At 48.8% G+C, this 18,753-nt stretch overlaps 1 protein-coding gene across 1 annotated transcript; it reads right to left on the reverse strand.

The window, feature by feature from the left end:
- Positions 1–15,976: 15,976 nt before the first annotated feature.
- Positions 15,977–16,857, reverse strand: LOC149339561 (uncharacterized). Its single transcript, XM_089550508.1, has one exon. The coding sequence runs from the start codon at positions 16,809–16,811 to the stop codon at positions 15,978–15,980; it is 834 nt and encodes a 277-aa protein (XP_089406634.1). The 5' UTR covers positions 16,812–16,857; the 3' UTR covers position 15,977.
- Between the last annotated feature and the right edge of the window lie 1,896 nt (positions 16,858–18,753).

The following is an 18,753-nucleotide window of genomic DNA, read 5'->3' on the forward strand; positions in this document are numbered from 1 at the left end:
TTACAGTGGTTTTCTGGGGCCACAATACTTGCCTATATGTTCATGTCTTAGAAATCGTGAGTTCTTGTTGTGTTTCAAGTAAGATAATTTTTATGCGACACAGGGATCTATCATAAGAGCACCCGTGCATCAGTTTAAATTTAGGTATCTTTAATACATGGTTTAAGGAGGACCACGACAGCTGAGTCGGGACTTTTCTTCTCAGCTTACAAAGCCAAATGTGTTGGATGTATTTACTGGGACCCGTTCACTCGCATATGTGAGCAAGAAGCTGGGCACAAAGTCAACGAGAAAACCAAGTTGATGCTCATCAGGGCGGAAGCTAATGGGCTGACGCATGCGATGGAAACTGGAGTGATAAGGTTTGGAGCGGCACATACTTTAAGTGCCCTTGATTTCAATTCAATATACAACGTAACTGAAATGCTGCGACAGGTGGCCCGACGACTATGTGTCCTTGCTTCAACGCGGCTTACTGCATCTAGCTGGCTGAAATGCAAACACTGGACGTCCTCTGCGTAAAGTTTGGCACTATACCTACCAGCACAGACAAGAAACGTGGCTGTGTTCACGAACATTATGAGTCGCTTGTGTGGAGTCGTTTTTGTTTTGTTTTTTTCGTGCAGTGCGAATTAGACTTCACACTGCGGCTCAGCAGATCATCGACCCGTCGACGCAACGACTTTGTCAATTTGACGGCTTGGTTGCTTTTCTAAGCGTTTCACCTCCTGTACACTCGTTTCACGCCTGACCGTGCGATTCTTGTACAGAGAGCCGTTGGGACACCGGGTAGTACTGGGATTCGAACCCTGTACCTCGCGTGTGCGAGGCGGATGCTCATACCAATATAGTCTACCGCTGCGGCACCAAGTTCTGCGCTTCCAAAGGAGCGAACGTAAACGCTGAAGCTTATATGAGGATATTAGCCTCCTAAAACATTTGGCTGCGGCCTTTATTTCTCCCATTTTAGCGAAGTGCCGACAATAAAGAAAGACCGTTGACGGAAACGAAGAGGGAAACTCGGAGCCGAGGGTGCAATCTTCGAGCGCGAAACGAACGACGTCCGGACGTAGCGTGTTTTATGCCCTGCGGCGGCATAACTCTGCGAGAGAAATTTAGTGTCTCGCGATGTGGCGTCGCATTTTAACAAACCCTGAAGCTCACGGGAGACTTCCGGGTTCGGATCCCCGGTTGACGCGGGCCGCCGCAAGTGAGACGAAGAAAACGGGGAGCGCAAATAAAAAGAGCCAGAAGAGAGGGAGGGAGAAGGAAGAGCAAAAAAAGGGGGGGGGGGGTTGCCATGGGAACGGAGGAGCAAAAGGCAGCCTGTCCGCTCCCAGGCCATCACATAAATTGAGGCGCCGTAAAGGCAACATACCAGCGGGGACCTATCTGCGGGTTTTCTTTGGTCCCTCGGAGGCCTCTCTGCTGTTTTCGCGTGAGGCTCTCGACCGAAGAACACGACCGCCAGGACATGTGTGTATGTTGTGGAAGACGAGGTCTGCAGAAAGGGGCACGATAGAGAGAGAGAGAAAGGGGTCGGTGTAGGAAGACAGAATCCAAAGCTAATCCTCTAGTGAATTCAGCTTCGCAATCACGCCGCTAGACGGCGCACCCTGCCGACTTAAAGCCTCGTGCCGCGTCGTCTTCCATGTTGCTCTTGTATCTGTGTCGTATCGCCTTCCATCTATTTATTTTGTTGTGGGAAGGAGGGGGGAGGGTCCTCTTTTACACTTGTTTCCTTGCTGACCAGTCTTCGTGTAGGAAAGAGTACAGAATGTCTTAACCCTAAAAGTCCGCTTCCGCGAGCAGCTGACCTCTGCGAATTTTTTGCTTGTTCCCTTTCGCTTGTGTTCCTTTCGCGTCCGCAGTTTTCGCGGAAGCTTTTGGCCGGAAGGGCGCGGAAAAGTTTATGCGTGTGACGTGACAACTATACGGCCGCGCTGGCGCGCGAAGCTTCGAGCGTATATATGGCGCGACTTGAACTTTCCACCGGAAGTTGTTCCGTTTACGACGGCGAGTAACGGATGGTAGGAGCGTGTGCGGCGGTGGTGAAAGCTGCGCGTTCGCCCTCACGATGTGAGCGGGCCGATAAATAAAAGCCGCCCTTTAAATGCGACTGGTGAAAGAAAGGGGTCAGAGTAAACTGGAGTCCGAGAACCAGGGGAAGTTGGACTGTTCTCTCGAAGGGTGTAAACGAAAAGTGGAGCAGTCGTTGGAATGCGCACAAGCTGTCACCGCGTGTGCGCGATCGTAACGTTTGTGACAGCGAATGGTGCACTTCACTGTAGACAGGAGAAAGAAGAGAATTGTTTCCAGGTTCGCGTGTACCAGTTCTGGAGAACGTCCAAAACACTGATCCTGACAGTCTAGAGAAAGGTGAGAACGGCTCGCCGGTGTCTTGCCGTTGGAGAGTTTGTGCTTGTGTCGGAAAGAACTGTAACGTTGTACTGCATGAAAATGTGGGCTATAGTGACTAGTGGAGAGGAGCAGTGCACAGTGCCGTTGCGAGAGGCAGTTATAAAACTGCGCACCCCTAAACGATAATGAACGCATTACTACTGGTACTACTACAGTGGCAATAAATAGGGCGATGTGTCCCAGAATCCGATCAATATTGAAAAGGACTGTGATAAGGGTGTTGGTCTGTACGTGTCGAATATGAGTACATCGGAAGCTCAAAGATTGTTTCCTGCCTAACGCTTTTAGAATATGGTGCAGGGCCTCCCCTCTCGGCCTAACTGCTATCTCTCGTACCAGGCTATCTTACCCCTGGTCCCTAGGGACAAATGTTGAAAGCATCGCGTTTGTGTCATCGCTGCCAAATTTTCTAGTTTGTTGAAACAATAACTGTTCTAGGAACGCGACGAAATTGTGGACGGTGTGCGCTAGCTGAAGGTCACGGTGCGGTAAACAAGTTAGGCCTAAAGTGTACTCCGCATGGCCGAATCGAAAAAGAGAGGAGTGCGTAGGAGTCGCCTTCATGAAAAATGAAATATTACCGGGCTGCCCGCTCAGCGACCTCATGAATGCAAACGGGCGCTCCGCGAGCCACTTAGGAAATTGCACCGCGAGATCAACATATAGCATCGCCACTAGAACATATACAACTCGGCGCTTCGTTTTAAAACCCACGAAATGAATGCGGACATAGGACAAAAGAGATACTGCTTTTGCCGCGAGGCATGTTTTCAGAGCGCACAGCGGCCGTCGTCGTAAGCGGATGTTGGAAACAAGACGAAGAACAATGGAACCGAACACCGTACTTTAGGATTAAAAAAAAAATCTGCGCGAGCGTATAATGGTTTAGATGCCTGTTTTTCGGCCGGCTATTCTCGTGCGTGTAAGCGGCGCCATAAACAAATGTCAGAGTCCCTAACGGCGCTACCCTGACCCCATACACACACATACACCTCCCTTCCCTGCGACCCCCTTATACACATTCATTACTGAAGGCCGGTATAATGTTTACGCAAAAAGGAAAAAAGCCGTTCGCTTCCGCCGTGATTTGTGGCGCTCCCTGGCGGCGAACGGATTAGAATTGCGGGCCGTGGCGGCGCTCCGTTTTGTAAAGTTTACGACCGAGGCGGAGAGATAGCGCGCGTCCACTTCGAGGATTTGTCGGAGTAATTGAAGTTCAGGCCCTGATTGAAACGCTGAAAATTCATGGGGCGCATCGGAGCGGGGGCGAGAGCCACTAGAAGCAAGCAAGCGCACTCGACAGGGACGGGGGAAAAAAAAGGAAAACGAAAAAACAGCCGGCTGCACTTGAGATTGGGACTGCTATCCCCATAAAAATCATTTCATGCGGAAAAAAGGCAGAAGGGAACGACGTGAAGGACAAACGCCGAGAGCCTTTTATGGCGCCGAATTTCCGTTCTTCGTGCAGAGGGCGCTTTTTGTGCATTTGGACCGATTGCTTGAAAAGTAAAAGAAATGGTGCTCTGTGGGATAAGGTGCCTCCTCGTAGCTGTGTTCGTCCATGGGATTGTTATATACTGGGAAGGAACGGTTATCGCGGGCAAAACGGCGTATACTAGAGTAATTACGGGGACTGCGACAGTCCTTTCTCTTATTATTCCGTTCACCTATAGGGCACCGTAATGGAGCAGGGGGGAAGCAGATTCTGAGCATATCCTCCTGAAAACCGAAAATTTGTCCGCTGTAATGGACAGTCGAATCGCAGGCGCCGCAGCCGGGGAAGGAGGTTTTAGTGCAGTAAAGCGTCTTTCTCATTTATTTTTATAACCTGTGCTGCCATCTATAGTGAGTACGGAAAAATTCGTACGTTTCCCTTCTCCTCAGTGCTCTCAAAAGGATGGAAGTCAGTGCGAGCACATTTCACCGAGACTGTAAAAAAAGAAGTCAAGTAAATTCATGAGCGCCTCAGTACATTGGCGATAAAGCACTTTTAAGCTCTTATTAGTCCTGTAATAGTCCTATACCAAAACACATGAGTATACATCTGAGCGATGAAAGCTCTAATTTCCGTTTGTGCTTCGACAGATTTCTAATTAAATCAGTACTGGACATTTCTTCGCACAAAGCGAAAAGTTCGAAATGCAGCAAAACATATTTCGATCATGTTTTGAGGCACAAACAATCATAATATTGAACTTCCGAAGAAAATCTGCGACACATTTAATTCACACGCCACATCTCAAGAGGATCTATAATACGAAAACAGTTTTTTTTATGTTCAAGAGAGGAGGAGGAGGAGGATATAGAAGAGGAAAGGCAGGGAGGTTAACCGAAAGAATAATCGGTTTGCTACTCTACACGAGGGGAAGGGGGTGAGGGGATAAAAAAAAATGAAAGAGAAAGGAGAGTAACAGAAAATTGAAGTCACTCTAAAACGTCACTGTTCCTTAAAGTCACAGCCTATCGTGCAGGCCAGAAGTTCTCAAGAAGCGGAGCAGTGCCTTGCAGGCCTTCTCCGCCGACGACCGCCGCGGCCAGTGGCCGAGAATCTTCATTTCCGTGAAAGGGCGTGTATCTAGGCGCTCCAGCGCACGGCTGAGAGACTGCCTTTCGGTGATGTAGGCAGGGCAGTCACAAAGAATGTGGGTTATGGTCTCGTCATGCCCGCAGATGGAACATGCAGGACTATCAGCCATACCGATTAAGAATGAGTAGTGGTTGATGAAAGCTACACCAAGCCAGAGGCGACACAGCAAAGTTTCTTCTCGTCTTGGTAGGCCTGATGGTAGCCGGAGCTTCAGATCTGGGTCCAAGGATTGTAAACGGGAATTGCAAAATTGGCCGGAATTCCACGCGGCAAGCGTGATGTCCCGCGCAAGTGCGCGAAGCCTGCTCGCTGCATCCGATCTCGAAATGGGGATCGACACAAAATCGCCGTCGTCGTGAGCAGTTCGCGCGACCTCATCCGCGCGGTGATTACCTGCTATGCCGCTGTGCCCCGGTAGCCATTGGTAGATAATGTCATGTCCTTTGTTGATGGCAGAGTGATGTAGCTGTCGAATTTCTGCGACCAGTTGTTCATGGGCTGCACGGCGAAGAGCAGCTTGTAAGCCTTGGAGGGCAGCTTTCGAATCGGTGAATATAGACCACAGCTGAGGGCGCTGCTGACTGATGTATTCAATGGCGACACGAAGAGCGGTGAGTTCTGCACCCGTCGAAGAAGTGCGGTGACCTGTCCTAACTCTAATTTCTGTAGTGCTTGCGGGTATGACGACGGAGCCAGAAGAAGAGATAGGGTTGACTGAGCCGTCGGTGTAAACGTGCACCCGGTTTGCATGGTGCTCATGTAAATATTCAAGGGTGACTTGTTGTAGTTCTGTCGGCGATGAGTCTATCTTCTTCCTGATGCCAGGTATCGAAAGAAGCACACGGGGATTGTGCAGGCTCCAAAGTGGCGAGGACGGTCTAGAGGCGGGTGTAAACTGGGACGGCAGAATGGCGGGATGTGCGTCAATGATGTCTGTAAACGATGTGCGCGGCCTGGTAATAGGAAGACTGGCAAGATGGTGAGAGGGAACCCGGGAAATGTGCCGGAAATGTGCCCTCAGTGCGTCAACTATTAAGTAGGTAGGGATTGGATGCTCCTGGGCGATAAGTACAGATGCGGCTGTAGAGGCACATTTCGGCAATCCTAGGCAAGTCCGGAGAGCTTGAGCGCTTTGCAGACTTCGTATGTTTGTTTTTCGAGCATTTCCAAGTACAGGGAGGCTGTAGCGAAGAAATCCCATGAATAAGGCGTTGTAGAGCTGCATCATCGACCGCACCGACGCTCCCCACGACTTTCCCCCAAGAAAGGCGAGAACGTGAGAAATCGCTGTCAGTCTCTTTTTCATGTATGAGATATGAGGGGTCCATGATAGATTTCGGTCGATGATTACTCCCAGAAACCGATGCCTCTTTACGTAGGGTATTGCTGTGCCGTTTATGCATACGGTATAAGGAGACATGTTCTTTCGTGTAAAGGCAACCAGCGAGCACTTTTCGGTTGAAATCTGTAGGCCTTGCTGGCGAAGGTAGGCCGCAAGAATACTTGACGCCTTTTGAAGTCTCGCTCGAACTTGTGGGCGCGTAACTCCGGGTGCCCAGATACAGAGGTCATCCGCATATATTGAGAGTTGCGCCGACTGTGGTAGTATGTCGACAAGCCCGACAAGTGTAAGGTTGAACAGCGTTGGGCTGAGCACTCCACCCTGCGGGACTCCACGGGAAGTGAAATGAGAAGATGTTGGGCCTTCCTCTGTCTGCACAAAGAGAGATCTGTTGGATAAATAACTACGTATCCAGCAGAATACGCGGCCACCAAGCTCGGCAACTTCCAGAGCGTCCAAAATAGTCTGGTGGGTTACATTGTCGTATGCGCCCTTTACATCCAGGAACAATGCCGCGGTCAAGCGCTTCAAATGTTTTTGGCGCTGGACGGATGACACTAGGTCGACCACGTTGTCGATTGAAGAGCGTCCACGTCGAAACCCGGACATTATATCCGGATATATGCGGTAGCGCTCCAGGTACCACTCAATGCGTGTAAGTACCATCCTTTCCAGTACTTTGCCAACACAACTAGCCAGCGCAATTGGACGGTATGATGTCAGGTCAAGAGGCGATTTCCCTGGTTTCAGGAGCGGAACTAGACGACTGGACTTCCAATCGTCTGGAACTGTGCCCTCATTCCAAGATTTGTTGTAATGCTCCAGAAGGACACGCCTAGCTTCTTGTCCAAGGTTTGCAAGTGCAGTGTATGGCACACCGTCGGGTCCCGGCGATGATGATCGTCTGCAACAAGCCAGCGCGGCGTCAAGTTCCTCCACGGAGATGGGAAGGTCCATCCGAGGATCCGGAGAAGCAGGAACATCGCTGCAATGCAGCGTCGCAGATGGGGCAGATGGTCCTGCTACCCTAGCGCAGAAATCCTCAGCTACCTCGACCTCGCCACGTCGTTGGAAGAGTGCAAGAGACTTGAAAGGGTGCAGCTGGTGTGGGGATGTTCGAAGGCCGCGAACTACATTCCAGATGCGTGACAACGGTTTCCGTGGATCAAGCGTTTCACAGAATGACCTCCAACGTTGTGCCTGTACTGCTTGAATTCTGCGCTGAATTCGAGGAAAACTAGAAAAAAGCATAGGGGTTTAGGGGATGAGAATGGGAAGTTATAGTTTTTCTCTGTGATGCCTAAAATGTGACAGCTTCTACTTCTACTGACAGCTTCTACAGGGGCATAGGCTAGAGTGGGCAAGATTAAAATAAATGAAAACAAGAGTGCCCTGCTTAATTAATTAGTAGAGCCTGAGTCATCATCATCAGCCTGGCTATGTCCACTGCAGGGCAAAGGCATCTCCCATGTCTCTCCAATTAACCCTGTCCCTGTCCTAGCAGGACATGTAATGCGAGGGCAAGATAATCGCTGGTCCTTAAGCGTAACGGAGTGGATTCCAAGAGAAGGCAAGCGTAGCAGGGGGCGGCAGAAAGTCAGGTGGGCGGAGGAGACTAAGGAGTTTGGAGGGATACGGTGGCCGCAACTGGCAAAGTGCAGGGTCAACTGGAGAGCCTGAGTAGGCGAACCTTATTAGAAAGCAAAGCTAACGCGCCGCGCCAGCACTAAATCAGGAAGACACGCCGTTCTTGCTTACTATCAAACTTCTGGCGCACACATAACGGCGGCCGTCTCGTTTAAAATGAGCGGTAGCTTGTTCTCACTGAGCGATGTAAAATAAAACGCCAGCTCCTAACCTGCGTCATATGGCGCAGCGCTTCTTTCAAGCTCTGAGCGCTGCCGTCTACTATGGCGTGGTTTCCGTTTGAATGCCACCGCGTGTTAATTCATTCGGGACACCCCGCATCATGACTTCGTGGTTACTCCGTAGGGAGGGGGGGTTGCTTTTTTAAGGGGGTGAGGGGGGGGGATGCTTTTAAGGGTACTTTCGTGTCCTTGCAAAATCAAATCTTAGACATGAAATGCGTACCTGTCTTTATCAGCTGAGGGGTGCTGCATGATAATTCATTGTTATTAGGAAAAATGACATTGGCATAACAATGAAAGCAGCGTACAAGAACTGAAACAGAACTGGAAAGAAAACCTCGTACAAAACTCGAGCACACTAAAGAACACGTACTGCACTGAAGTATCTGGATTTAAGAATGATCAGATAGCAACTAAGTCGGCTACATCTTTCCACTGTTGCTGAAAACGGTTTTCGCAAATATTGCAACCAAAGACTGTTCAGTAATGTATCTTGTGCTCAAAAGCTGTGACCGCAAAATTGTTGCTTGCGACTAGTAAAAAAAAAATGCATTTGCTGAGGCATTTTATTACCATAATGATAATGGCTCTGTTAATAGATACCGTTTTATTTTTGAGTGTGTCGTGTTTTATTTCAAATAGTGGTTTTGCAAGCAAGACGAGATCCAAGCTTTAGATTGCCAGTGGAAAAGAGTACGGATGGTATGAATGCGCCGCTGCTGTTGTCTGCTACTGAGCGCCGCTACCTTTTCCGCTACTTCAGCCAATCGGTGAGCGCTTCCATGGACTAATCCCTCGAGGGATCAAAGTTGGAATATGGGCCCAGGCTTGATCTCAGTTCTCGCATAATTTCTCCAGAAAAACAATCCTTCACTGGCTGTTTTATGCGGTAAAATACCGTGTGCCTCTATTCAAGCCAACTTCCGAAGCCTCTCGATTTTCAGGTCAATTCTTTGACAGTCACGTCTTAAGGCCGTCTTCTCTTTCTTTATTAAATTTAAAAAATGCTTGTTAAGACTGAAAGGCTTGTCGTTGCGTACAAATTTTCCACTCTTCTGCAAGTATGGCCTTCAAAGCTCGCGGGGGAGGAGTCGGGCAAAGAGGGAAGTTAACAAGTTCTGATTTACTGCTATGCAAGAGAAAAGAGAGCAAACGAATGAAAAGAAAGAAATGAGGTAGGATAGAACACAGATGAAGAATCCCCCGCTTAAATCTTTACTTGTACAGATGCGGGCTCAGTCCCTCAAACCTTTGCGCGGCTTTTGGAGACGTGGAAACATTGCAGCATTTCCTACTCTATTGCCGGAGGTTCGCACATCAGAGAAGGACGTATCCAGAAATTCCAATTACTCGAATGGGACTCACTTTGTCGGTTCTGCGTCTTCTCTCCTCGGTGCTAGCGCCAGAGGTTTCGCATTGCATCAAGTTTCCGAATACCTCCACAATTACATAATTGCTACGGGCGGATTCTCTTGCTGATGGTGTTCAAAATTTCCGCATTGAAAAATCTCTCAGGAATTTTTCTTGTATTCAGTTCTGTAATGTTTTCGCCCGTTCATTTTCTCTATATTAATTTTTAATGTTTAAAAATTTTTACATTTATAATTTCATCCTTAATTCCTCTGAATTCTTACCCAAAGTTAAATCATTAGCTTGGCAATTAATGTTAAACCATTAGCTTGGCTCCTATTTACCTTCTTTTCGCTCTACTCACTGAACCCTGGCCCCCGTCTTGGGTATGTGTCATGCCACTAAAGCAACAACACAACAGGAGGATGCGTAGAAAGATGCACCTGATGCATAAACCTGCTGACTCCAGGTGCCGCAGCAGCAGTCGAATGCCTGTGCGTCATTGAACGGGCAAACCGTGGTTCAAGTACCCTTCAGCAAATGTCCTGCTGGCAAGCTGGCTTAAAGCATTGCATCAGGGCCAGCCGTGTTAGGGCGAAGCGAAAGAGGAGGCAGAGGATGCGCGTATTGGTCTCACCTTACGTTCAGTGGTCGCACGCCGGACTCTCTGCCATGCCGATGATGTAAGAGTCCTCCTCATCTCCTGCAGCCGAATTAAACCAACCTCCAATTATCCCTATCTTATTATCCCTATCTGAATAGGCATTCGTAAATGCGACTAACCAGTCACACTCGTGCATTGCTACAGAAGAGGGCGGGAAGGATTCTTGACCTTTCGGGAAAGTGTCAAGAACCCTTGCCGCGTTTCGGAGAAAGCTCTTTCCACTCCCCTTTCGGGACTCTTCAGGCAAGGGTCTAGAGTACGGAGGTGACAGGTCGGTACGCGCGAAGTCAGCTCTACAAAAGCGATAGCTTATGCAAGAATCCCGAGCTATCTTGTGCTTATCGGGTAGATATACATAGGCGTGGGATGCGACCTTTTGGGAGGCTAATTTCATGCAGCGTATACACTATGCATCTGTGCACACCGTTCCCGGAAAAGAGGCCTCGCCGAACGCGGCGGCTAGACTGGGCGGTCTGCCATGCGGCTTTCCCCTTATAAAAATGGTCTATAGAGAGTCTACAGACTTCTTATAGGCTCTATTGCCTTCCTATAGATATTTCTTTTTGTCTATTCATAGTCTATAGACTGTCTATAGACAAAAGTCTACTAAAATGTATGGCCATAAATCTATCGATTGTATATAGACTATCTACAGCATTTATTTATTTATTTACTATTAGTACCTCAAGTGCCCCTTGATGTGGGGTATTACATGAGGGATGGGCATAATGTTCAAGTGAAGAGTGGTTCAATGGCAGTCTTGAAGGAATGTGGGTCGGAGTGGTTCACAGCGTCGACAGGCAGTTTGTTGCAGTCCCGAGCGGTCTGAACAAAAAACGAACGAAGATAGGCCGTGGTCTGTGCTGGGGGCGGATAGACGGCTTTAGGATGGCTGGTGTGGCTTGATTGTCGATGAACTGGTAAGATTGCTGAAACATTGAGTGACGTATGGTAGAACTTGTGAAAAAGGCACAGCCTGAAGATGCAGCGTCGCTTTCAAGATTAGTAAGATTAGCCCGTGATTTGAGTGCAGTGACACTGGAATGATAGGAGTAGTCTGAGTAGTCTAGTATTGCCTATAGACTATTCTGTAGGATTTGTCTATAGATAGTCCATAGACTTTATCGATAGAAGTCTATGGACAGCCTATAGACTGTCTAAAATTTTTTTGTGAGGGTCCAGAGACTGAACAGTTTCAATAATGGCGAAAGGTTACTTCGTTCCACTAATGGCAGGAACGAAGGAGATGGTGATGCTGGCTGAACGCAAGCTGCTGGTTGAGGACAAAGAAAAGAGATCGAACTTGGCGATAAGAAAGACTTTGACGATGCAGGCTTCAAGCGTTGCAGCGCGTATATAAGCACATCGCATGCTTATGCATGCTGTAATTACTCAAGCATTTCATGCGTACTTGTATTTTCAGCCCCTAAGCGATAGTCCGCAATCTTGTGCATGAGTGCATAATTGACGTATGTGGCCGCTAATTATGAGCACGGCCAATGTTTTCTTCCTTTTTGCGAAGGGAACATGACCCATACACCGAATAATTAAGCAACTGATACTTTCCTTCCTTCCACTTTCATAGCCCCTTTGTCGATTTGTTTATGGTGGTTACGAAGAGATGAAATTTAAAGCCTGGGAAATACTTATATTATGAAGTATATTTGCACGGAAGAAAGAACAAAAGACGGTGCAATTTAAAGATTGCGCCCAGAGTCCGAACGTACCGCTCAGATTTGCTCTAGTTCTTTTTTTACTTCCTTTTTTTTTCTGCTGGCAAGCGTTTCGGAAAGGAGGAGGTGAAAGTAGTATCTCGATTTTATTTGCTTTTCAAGATTTTTCATCCTCCCCCACATGTCGGATTTCTAACAAATGTCTATACTGAAATTATATAAGCCTTGTACTTCCTCCTCGGTGTCTTCGAAGAAGCAAAGATGAGGGGGGGGGGGGGGGGGGGGGGAGGTTCTGCCTTTGGCTTGCGCACAACTAAAACAGTAACTCAAAATGAAATATCTCGTATACACTAAACACGACTGGAAAACACCGAGCACTTTAGAACATCGAAAAGCATTTAGGCGCTGGGGAATTGCCAATGCTTGACGCACTTAGGACATCAGCAGTGATTTTTTTTTAAGTCGCATTTTTTGGGCACTCCGATGACCCCGTATAGACGCCGAGGTGCGTAGATTGAAAACTTAAATGCCGCTTCATTTTCACGCTCTGAACATTACAGTGTTAAAACTTTCACACTTGTGATGACAGAAACCACACTTTGGGTGCTCATTTGATGAACTGCTAGCAACTGCGCACAGGAGGGAGAAGGAAGTACGGCGAAATAAAAAAAAATTGGAGATGCTGCCCTGCTAATATATGTCACACTAACCGGCTATCTACTCCAGGTGAGAGTCATAAGGATGAAGCGTTGCACACTCGCACAGGGCTCAGGCAGAAGGCCATGGCATACGAGTACATAGGCTTTTCACATGCAGGAACCGTATCGACAGATATCATGGACGCATTCTTCTACGAAAAGTCTGATAATAATGGGTTATCAGTTCAGGGGAAAATGAGCACAGTTTTTCTGCAAATTGGGTATCCTCTATCTGCAGTGAAATTAATCACCAAGTTAGTGGCTGCCGACAGTTCACTTGACTTTTATCTTTTTGTGCCAGGGCGGTGCTACAAACTTAACGCATTATTATTTATCATTGGGCTTATCGTACGTGCAGACAACGATCAGCCAGTTATGGTGTAGAAAAGAATTCTTCACGGCTTTCGGGTGTTTAGTGATAACAACCATCTTGAGCTGGCTGCCTTTGGAGTCACTGGAACTTATCCAGTGACTGCAGTTACCCCAGCCAGTAACACGTGAAATTAAGGCAGCGGCTTTGGACTATACACTATCTTAGTAGAAGATATTTTTGTCAAATTGCGGAAATTGAAAAGAAAAAGAAAACATTATATAATCTGGCCGCGCAAGAATTGTGTCTTTGTGGAACACTGAATAGTTCGGCGTGGACGTGATCGCCAACGTTACTGCGTTTATCTCGACACTTTCCTATACGGGTACGTATAGGGTAGCCAGGAGTGAAAATGCAGACGTGGGAAAGGCGGAGAGGTAAAACCGTACTTCACAAGGCCCCCGTAGTGGGGCCGAAACGTCATTTTTATAACGAATGGTCGGCGCTTGAAGAATTTCCGCCATGAACATACCCGTCCAGACGGGTTTTGTCAAACCCTAGGCTTCAAAACCGTACTCAGTGTTATTTGTTACATAAAAGGGAATAGGGATGAAAGGAGAAAATAGGGGAAAGAAAGAGAACAGGGTAAGGATTCAGAGTGCACACAAACGGGCACATGCACCGAAAGACTATAAATAAAGTGGGCGTAATCTATGCAAGGATGGCGAGTTACAAACGACGGTTAGGATGAATCTTTTTTCTGTTTAATTAGTGTTCGCTTAGTGTACACCGTCGCAAATTCAGCCTATTTTTTCTTTTGAATAGTTGCCTCCCTCCCGGTTTGCAGTCGGGGCAGAAAAATAAAAAAAGGAAAAACCGCTTTTCCCATGGGTATCAAGGAAAGCAGCATCAACTAAGTTAAAAATCTAGAAAAGAAAGGATCGATCAGGCCGTAACGTGACACAATGCAGACCAACGCATACGCACGGCTAATTACATCAAAGCCAAGCGCACATCATCATTTCGCGGCGGGATAGCATAGACAGACACATCGATGCTTGCCCCGTGGCACGGAGACCTTCCGCTGACCAGCTGTCGCCGCAGACAGCACGCTGTCGCCGGTGCCTGCCAGTAGATCGTCGCCTATCGGGGCGGAAAAGGGTCCGAGCGGAGGAGATAAGGGAACGGGGCCAGCTGCAAGCTCGATTCGGCGAACGCCCTCCCGTTCATCGCATCGCCACTTTCTTTCTCTTTTTTTTTTCTGTTTCTCTCTTGCTCTGATTCGTGCTGATGACTGCGGTAACCAGGTGGCAACTCCCCGGAGGCAAGCCGCCGAAAGAACGGGAGGCAGAGGCTCGGGCCAGACAGGAATTGTGTCTTTGTGGCCTCGCGCATCGATCTTGAAGCTCACGCATCTCCCTTCTCCCCTGTGATCGATAATTGCCGCTCTTCCCCTTTTCCGTCTGTATGTGCAGTGTACCCCTATGGGACCACAGTAACTTTGCTTACTTGCTGTTGTTTTTTTTAGCAGTGAGCCTTCGTTTTCTCCTGCGGTTTGCTTCGGATATATAAAGCCGTGCTACTGAAAACAGGGAAGTCTGTTCGCAGTGCTGTGGTCGCACTGATGCGGGGTTGATGTTCCTGGCTGCCGTCTTCGCGTTGCAAGAGAAGCGGAGATTGAGAGTGGGTGCGCACGGCCTAAGCAAAAACTTGCGCTAGTCAATCAGCAGACAGCATAATGGCTGTTGACTTAAATTTGTGTCATGTGGAAATGCCATGAGGGAGATGGCAGGGGGGTTAGGGGGGTGGGGGTAGATACGAATAGCTCGTCTGCGCACTTTCAGGGACTGGGGACAGGACAGGACAAGGCCGAAACCCCATAGGTCTTCATGAAGGGTCCCTTATGGCATGCATTTAGTACGCGAACTCCCGTGCACATAAACACATTTTGGATTTGGAGAAAAGGTGGGAAGCTGTTAGTTCGTTAACTCTTGCTTCTTCACACTTCGCCCGCCGAACAAGAGTTCCCACCTTGATTATATCGTTTCCTTCCTACGATGGACGAGGAACAGAGGACGAGCTTCCATAATTGGAAGTTAGGGGGATAGGGACTTTTTTTTCATACACAAATAAGCAAAGAAGTAGCAGCGCAAGTCGTATTCCACGTGCACCATATTAGAGCTCCCATCCCCAGACATGCGCGTGGTCAGCAACACACTTAGATGACATTTTCATTGCCCACTCAGTTGATATTCTCGTCGGACTGCAGATGAATGCGGCTGTCTTTAGTTATGAACGACGGCGATGCCTGTGGCGCTTACTGCAATGAAACGCATATACAAACGGTGCTGCAAGAAGAAAAATAGAGCAACTCGAAGGCATGTATAAGACAATTATGAAACAAAGCGCAGCATTCTCTTTGAAATTGAACAATGTTGGTTTCGCTCGTCTTGTCCTGCTCGCATATATAGCGAACGTTGAGTTACTTTTGAGCAGCCTTCTTTGCACCGGGTACTACGCCACATTAGGTTTACTATAATCTCGTCACTTCGGGGCGATGCTAAACGGTTGGTAACATTTTAAACCTCGGAGCAAGTGGGCCCATAATTCATCCCTAACTCCGCTTAACACAAAAGTCGTTCTCAGTGTTCAACTTCGAACTCAAGATTTAATTTTTTTCCGCAAAAATCATATATAACTCAAATGCCGGACCTTACATTTCTCACCAGGTAACAAATGTGCATTAGAGGAATTGTTACGAGGCAGAGACAAAAAGGAAGTGATACAAATGTCTTTTATTGCACGAAACCAGGCAATGTGAAAAATGGGCTTTTATTGAAAGCTTTCTTTCCAAAAATAGACAGGAGATTCAGTGAACTCTGCGCAACCCTGACACTGACATAAGGCCTCCAGGCTTACGCGCAGCCGCGGCTGAACATTCCTCATCTCTCACAACATTCCTTGCGGGTTTTGTGGCTACATTTACCCGTATTGCAAGATATAAATTAGGACCGCAGCGGCGGATGCCGATTCCCCGCATTTAGAGGGTGACGCGAAGGACCGTCTACCAAATCCTCGGTGTGTCGGTGCAGCAGATGCTTTCTCGACTGCACGTGGTGGTCTTGAGGAGGAGGCGGGCAGGTCTCTTGCAGAGGCCCGTGAGTTGAGCGGGTAGACAAGCTCCGGGACAAGGCGGAACCACGGGCGCCGGCGTGGTCGGGGCTGGCGCGCAGCAAGTAGTGCTGTCAGGGCACTCGTACTCCGACTTTGGATTATAGCAGAACCAGTAAACAAAGTTCGGCACGCAGGTCCCCGGACACGGCAAGCCTGGCTCCTCCGTTGTGCTGGCGATGGTCGGCGTCGTCGAGGAGTGTTGGGTGGTCTCATTCGCCGAGCCTGCCGTAAGGCTTCCCGAAGAGGAGCTGATTCCGGAAGCCAGACCTCCTTCAGCTGGTATAGAAGCCGTGGCATTTATGCCATTGCTGGAATCTGGCACATAAGGTTCGGTGCTAGCGTCACTGTCGATGTTGTAAGGAGTGAGGAACTCGGGGTTGTCATTGTTTGAAACCGAACGTGCTGTGGAACTTTGGCTTGGACCTTCCCAAGACGAGCGTGAGCTCTCAGGAGAAGTTGTTACGGGGACTGGAGTTGGATCGGCCTGGCTCGTGGCGTTGAACGACGCGGCTTTTTCCTTGATAGCTTCGTACTCCGACGCGACAGCCGCCCTGAGGGCTTCGGTCACGATCACTCCCAGGATGTCGAGGTATATGTTTCTGTACTGCCGCCCGCTCTCTGCGAGCTGACCGGTGCTACCCCACGACGCTGCTTCAACTCTGGGGGATAGTGGACCGCCAGGCGCAGTTCTCAGGCCGGGTACGCTGAATCTGAGGCAGCACATCTGACCTTCCTCCTGGCATCGAGAAGTTGTGGAGATGACTTCACAGAGCTCCGTTGCTTGAGAACCCGCGAGGCAAAGTCCATTGCAAAGGTTCTCTTGGGCCTGATCTGCAAGAATGAAGAAAATGTGAGAACTACATGCAAACTCAACTGAATTCGGAGCTGTGCACATCTGTTTAGTGCTACTTGAGGTCTTCTGCCTGTGGCCTGGGTCTGAAAGCTAGGATGCAATGACAGAACCCTCTAATGTCAAATTTGGGGCTCACCGATGGTGAACAGGCAAAAGAATCGGAAAAGGAATACTTGAAAAAGAGCTTCTCGTTTCTATTCAAACTAATAACGCACCATGTAGCGCTCTCACGACGTCATCAGCTGCAGCGACGGCCATGATGCGTCAACACCATCAACATTTGTTAGTTAGCAGTTGCTGCCTTCTCGTGATATGTAGCTCGGAAATACGCGTTTCCGAAGCCTATAGGATTAATCAGCTGGTACAGGTTGCAGCTGTAAAGCGTCGTCATAGCAACTGCTGTTTCGTGACAGTTTGGGACGTTCGCGCTCGTTAACCCTCGCCGTATAGACGCAATTTCCTACGCACAGCATGCATCATTCCCTTTTGCCCAAAGGAAATTCGTTTCACAGCGATCAGCATTAAGACTGTTGCAGCCGCACTGCGGTAAAGTGCCATCTCTCGAGCAGCACTTAGACAAGACAAGTTGTCTTGTAGGATATGTACGCTAAAAAGCACCAACGGCGTGTGTGGCCCCCCCAAAAAAGTAAGAGAGCACATAAAAATGTAACAGACCAAAAGTGGTAGCACACGCCCGACAGAAAGAATCCTATGACAACCTCACTATCCGTATAGAGTGAGGGAAAAACAAACAGAAACAAAAAACATTTCTGCGGAACCTCCGCATTTATGCGAAGGGCATATTAGATGTCGCCCAAATGTACTCACTTCCTAATGCACTCTCCGTCCAGCAAACAGCGAGCAGTGAACAGAACAAGAAGCAGCTCCGCCGGAGAACCATGTTTACGATTCGTCGTCCGCGCTTGCACTGCGCTGCCGCCGACTGCCTGACGAGCAAGAAATCTAGACTGCCTCCCTCTTTTTTCGAGGCGCCCTATAAGCGCGGCGAAAGGAACGAGCGGCGACGACCCCCTTTTTCCCGCTTATCTTTTGTTGTTAATGAAAAGATATCGCTATCTCTAATGGAAGACGGCTCGTGTCCAGGGGAAAAAAATGGGAGGCCGCCTCCCCCCTCCTATGTGTTGCTTCCGGCGAGAGCAACGGCGCGGTACAGCGGGCCGCCAGCAAAAGGCCCTGTCTGTCCGTGCGGTGTACATACTCTATACAAGGAAGCGACGGCGGCGGTCCCGGATGGCGTATCCGATTGCCCGCACCCGCTGCCGGCGGCGGTATAGGTCTGCATCCATCTCGCTCGCTGTATTTTCCCTGGCGCTGCTTGTGTTGTTCCTAGGGTGCTGACCAAGACTCCCGCGCTGGCGCGGATGATTCGGTGAACCTCGCCGAAGGCTTCCTGTCTCGTTTTGCTGTACGTTTGCCCTTCGACGCGTGTATGTGCAGCCTAGGGACGCGTATCCCAATTCGCCTCTCTGAGATGAAGATTCTGAGGCTTATTTTCCCAACGCCTCCAGTGATGACCTTGATGTCCGCGTGCGCCAAACGTTGTTTCGGGCGGACTCGCCTGCATATGCCACGCTGCCCCTCGAAAAGCAAGGGTATCTTCCACGAAATGACTGCGAGCCGTTGTTTACGCATGACTGTACTGTTGCTCATACTGCTTGCGTACCCAGTGATGAAGGCAGAGATGCGGAAACAGGGTCGAAAGTGAAAGTAGGCAGCAAGTTGAAGGCAACACTCGAGGGAATAAGACAGGAGGCCTGAAAGCTGACTGCTCGCGATGATTGTGGCTGCACGC

The sequence above is a fragment of the Amblyomma mixtum genome, chromosome 6, assembly GCF_055824585.1.
Source record: "Amblyomma mixtum isolate Tamu chromosome 6, ASM5582458v1, whole genome shotgun sequence".
Classification (NCBI taxonomy): domain Eukaryota; kingdom Metazoa; phylum Arthropoda; class Arachnida; order Ixodida; family Ixodidae; genus Amblyomma; species Amblyomma mixtum.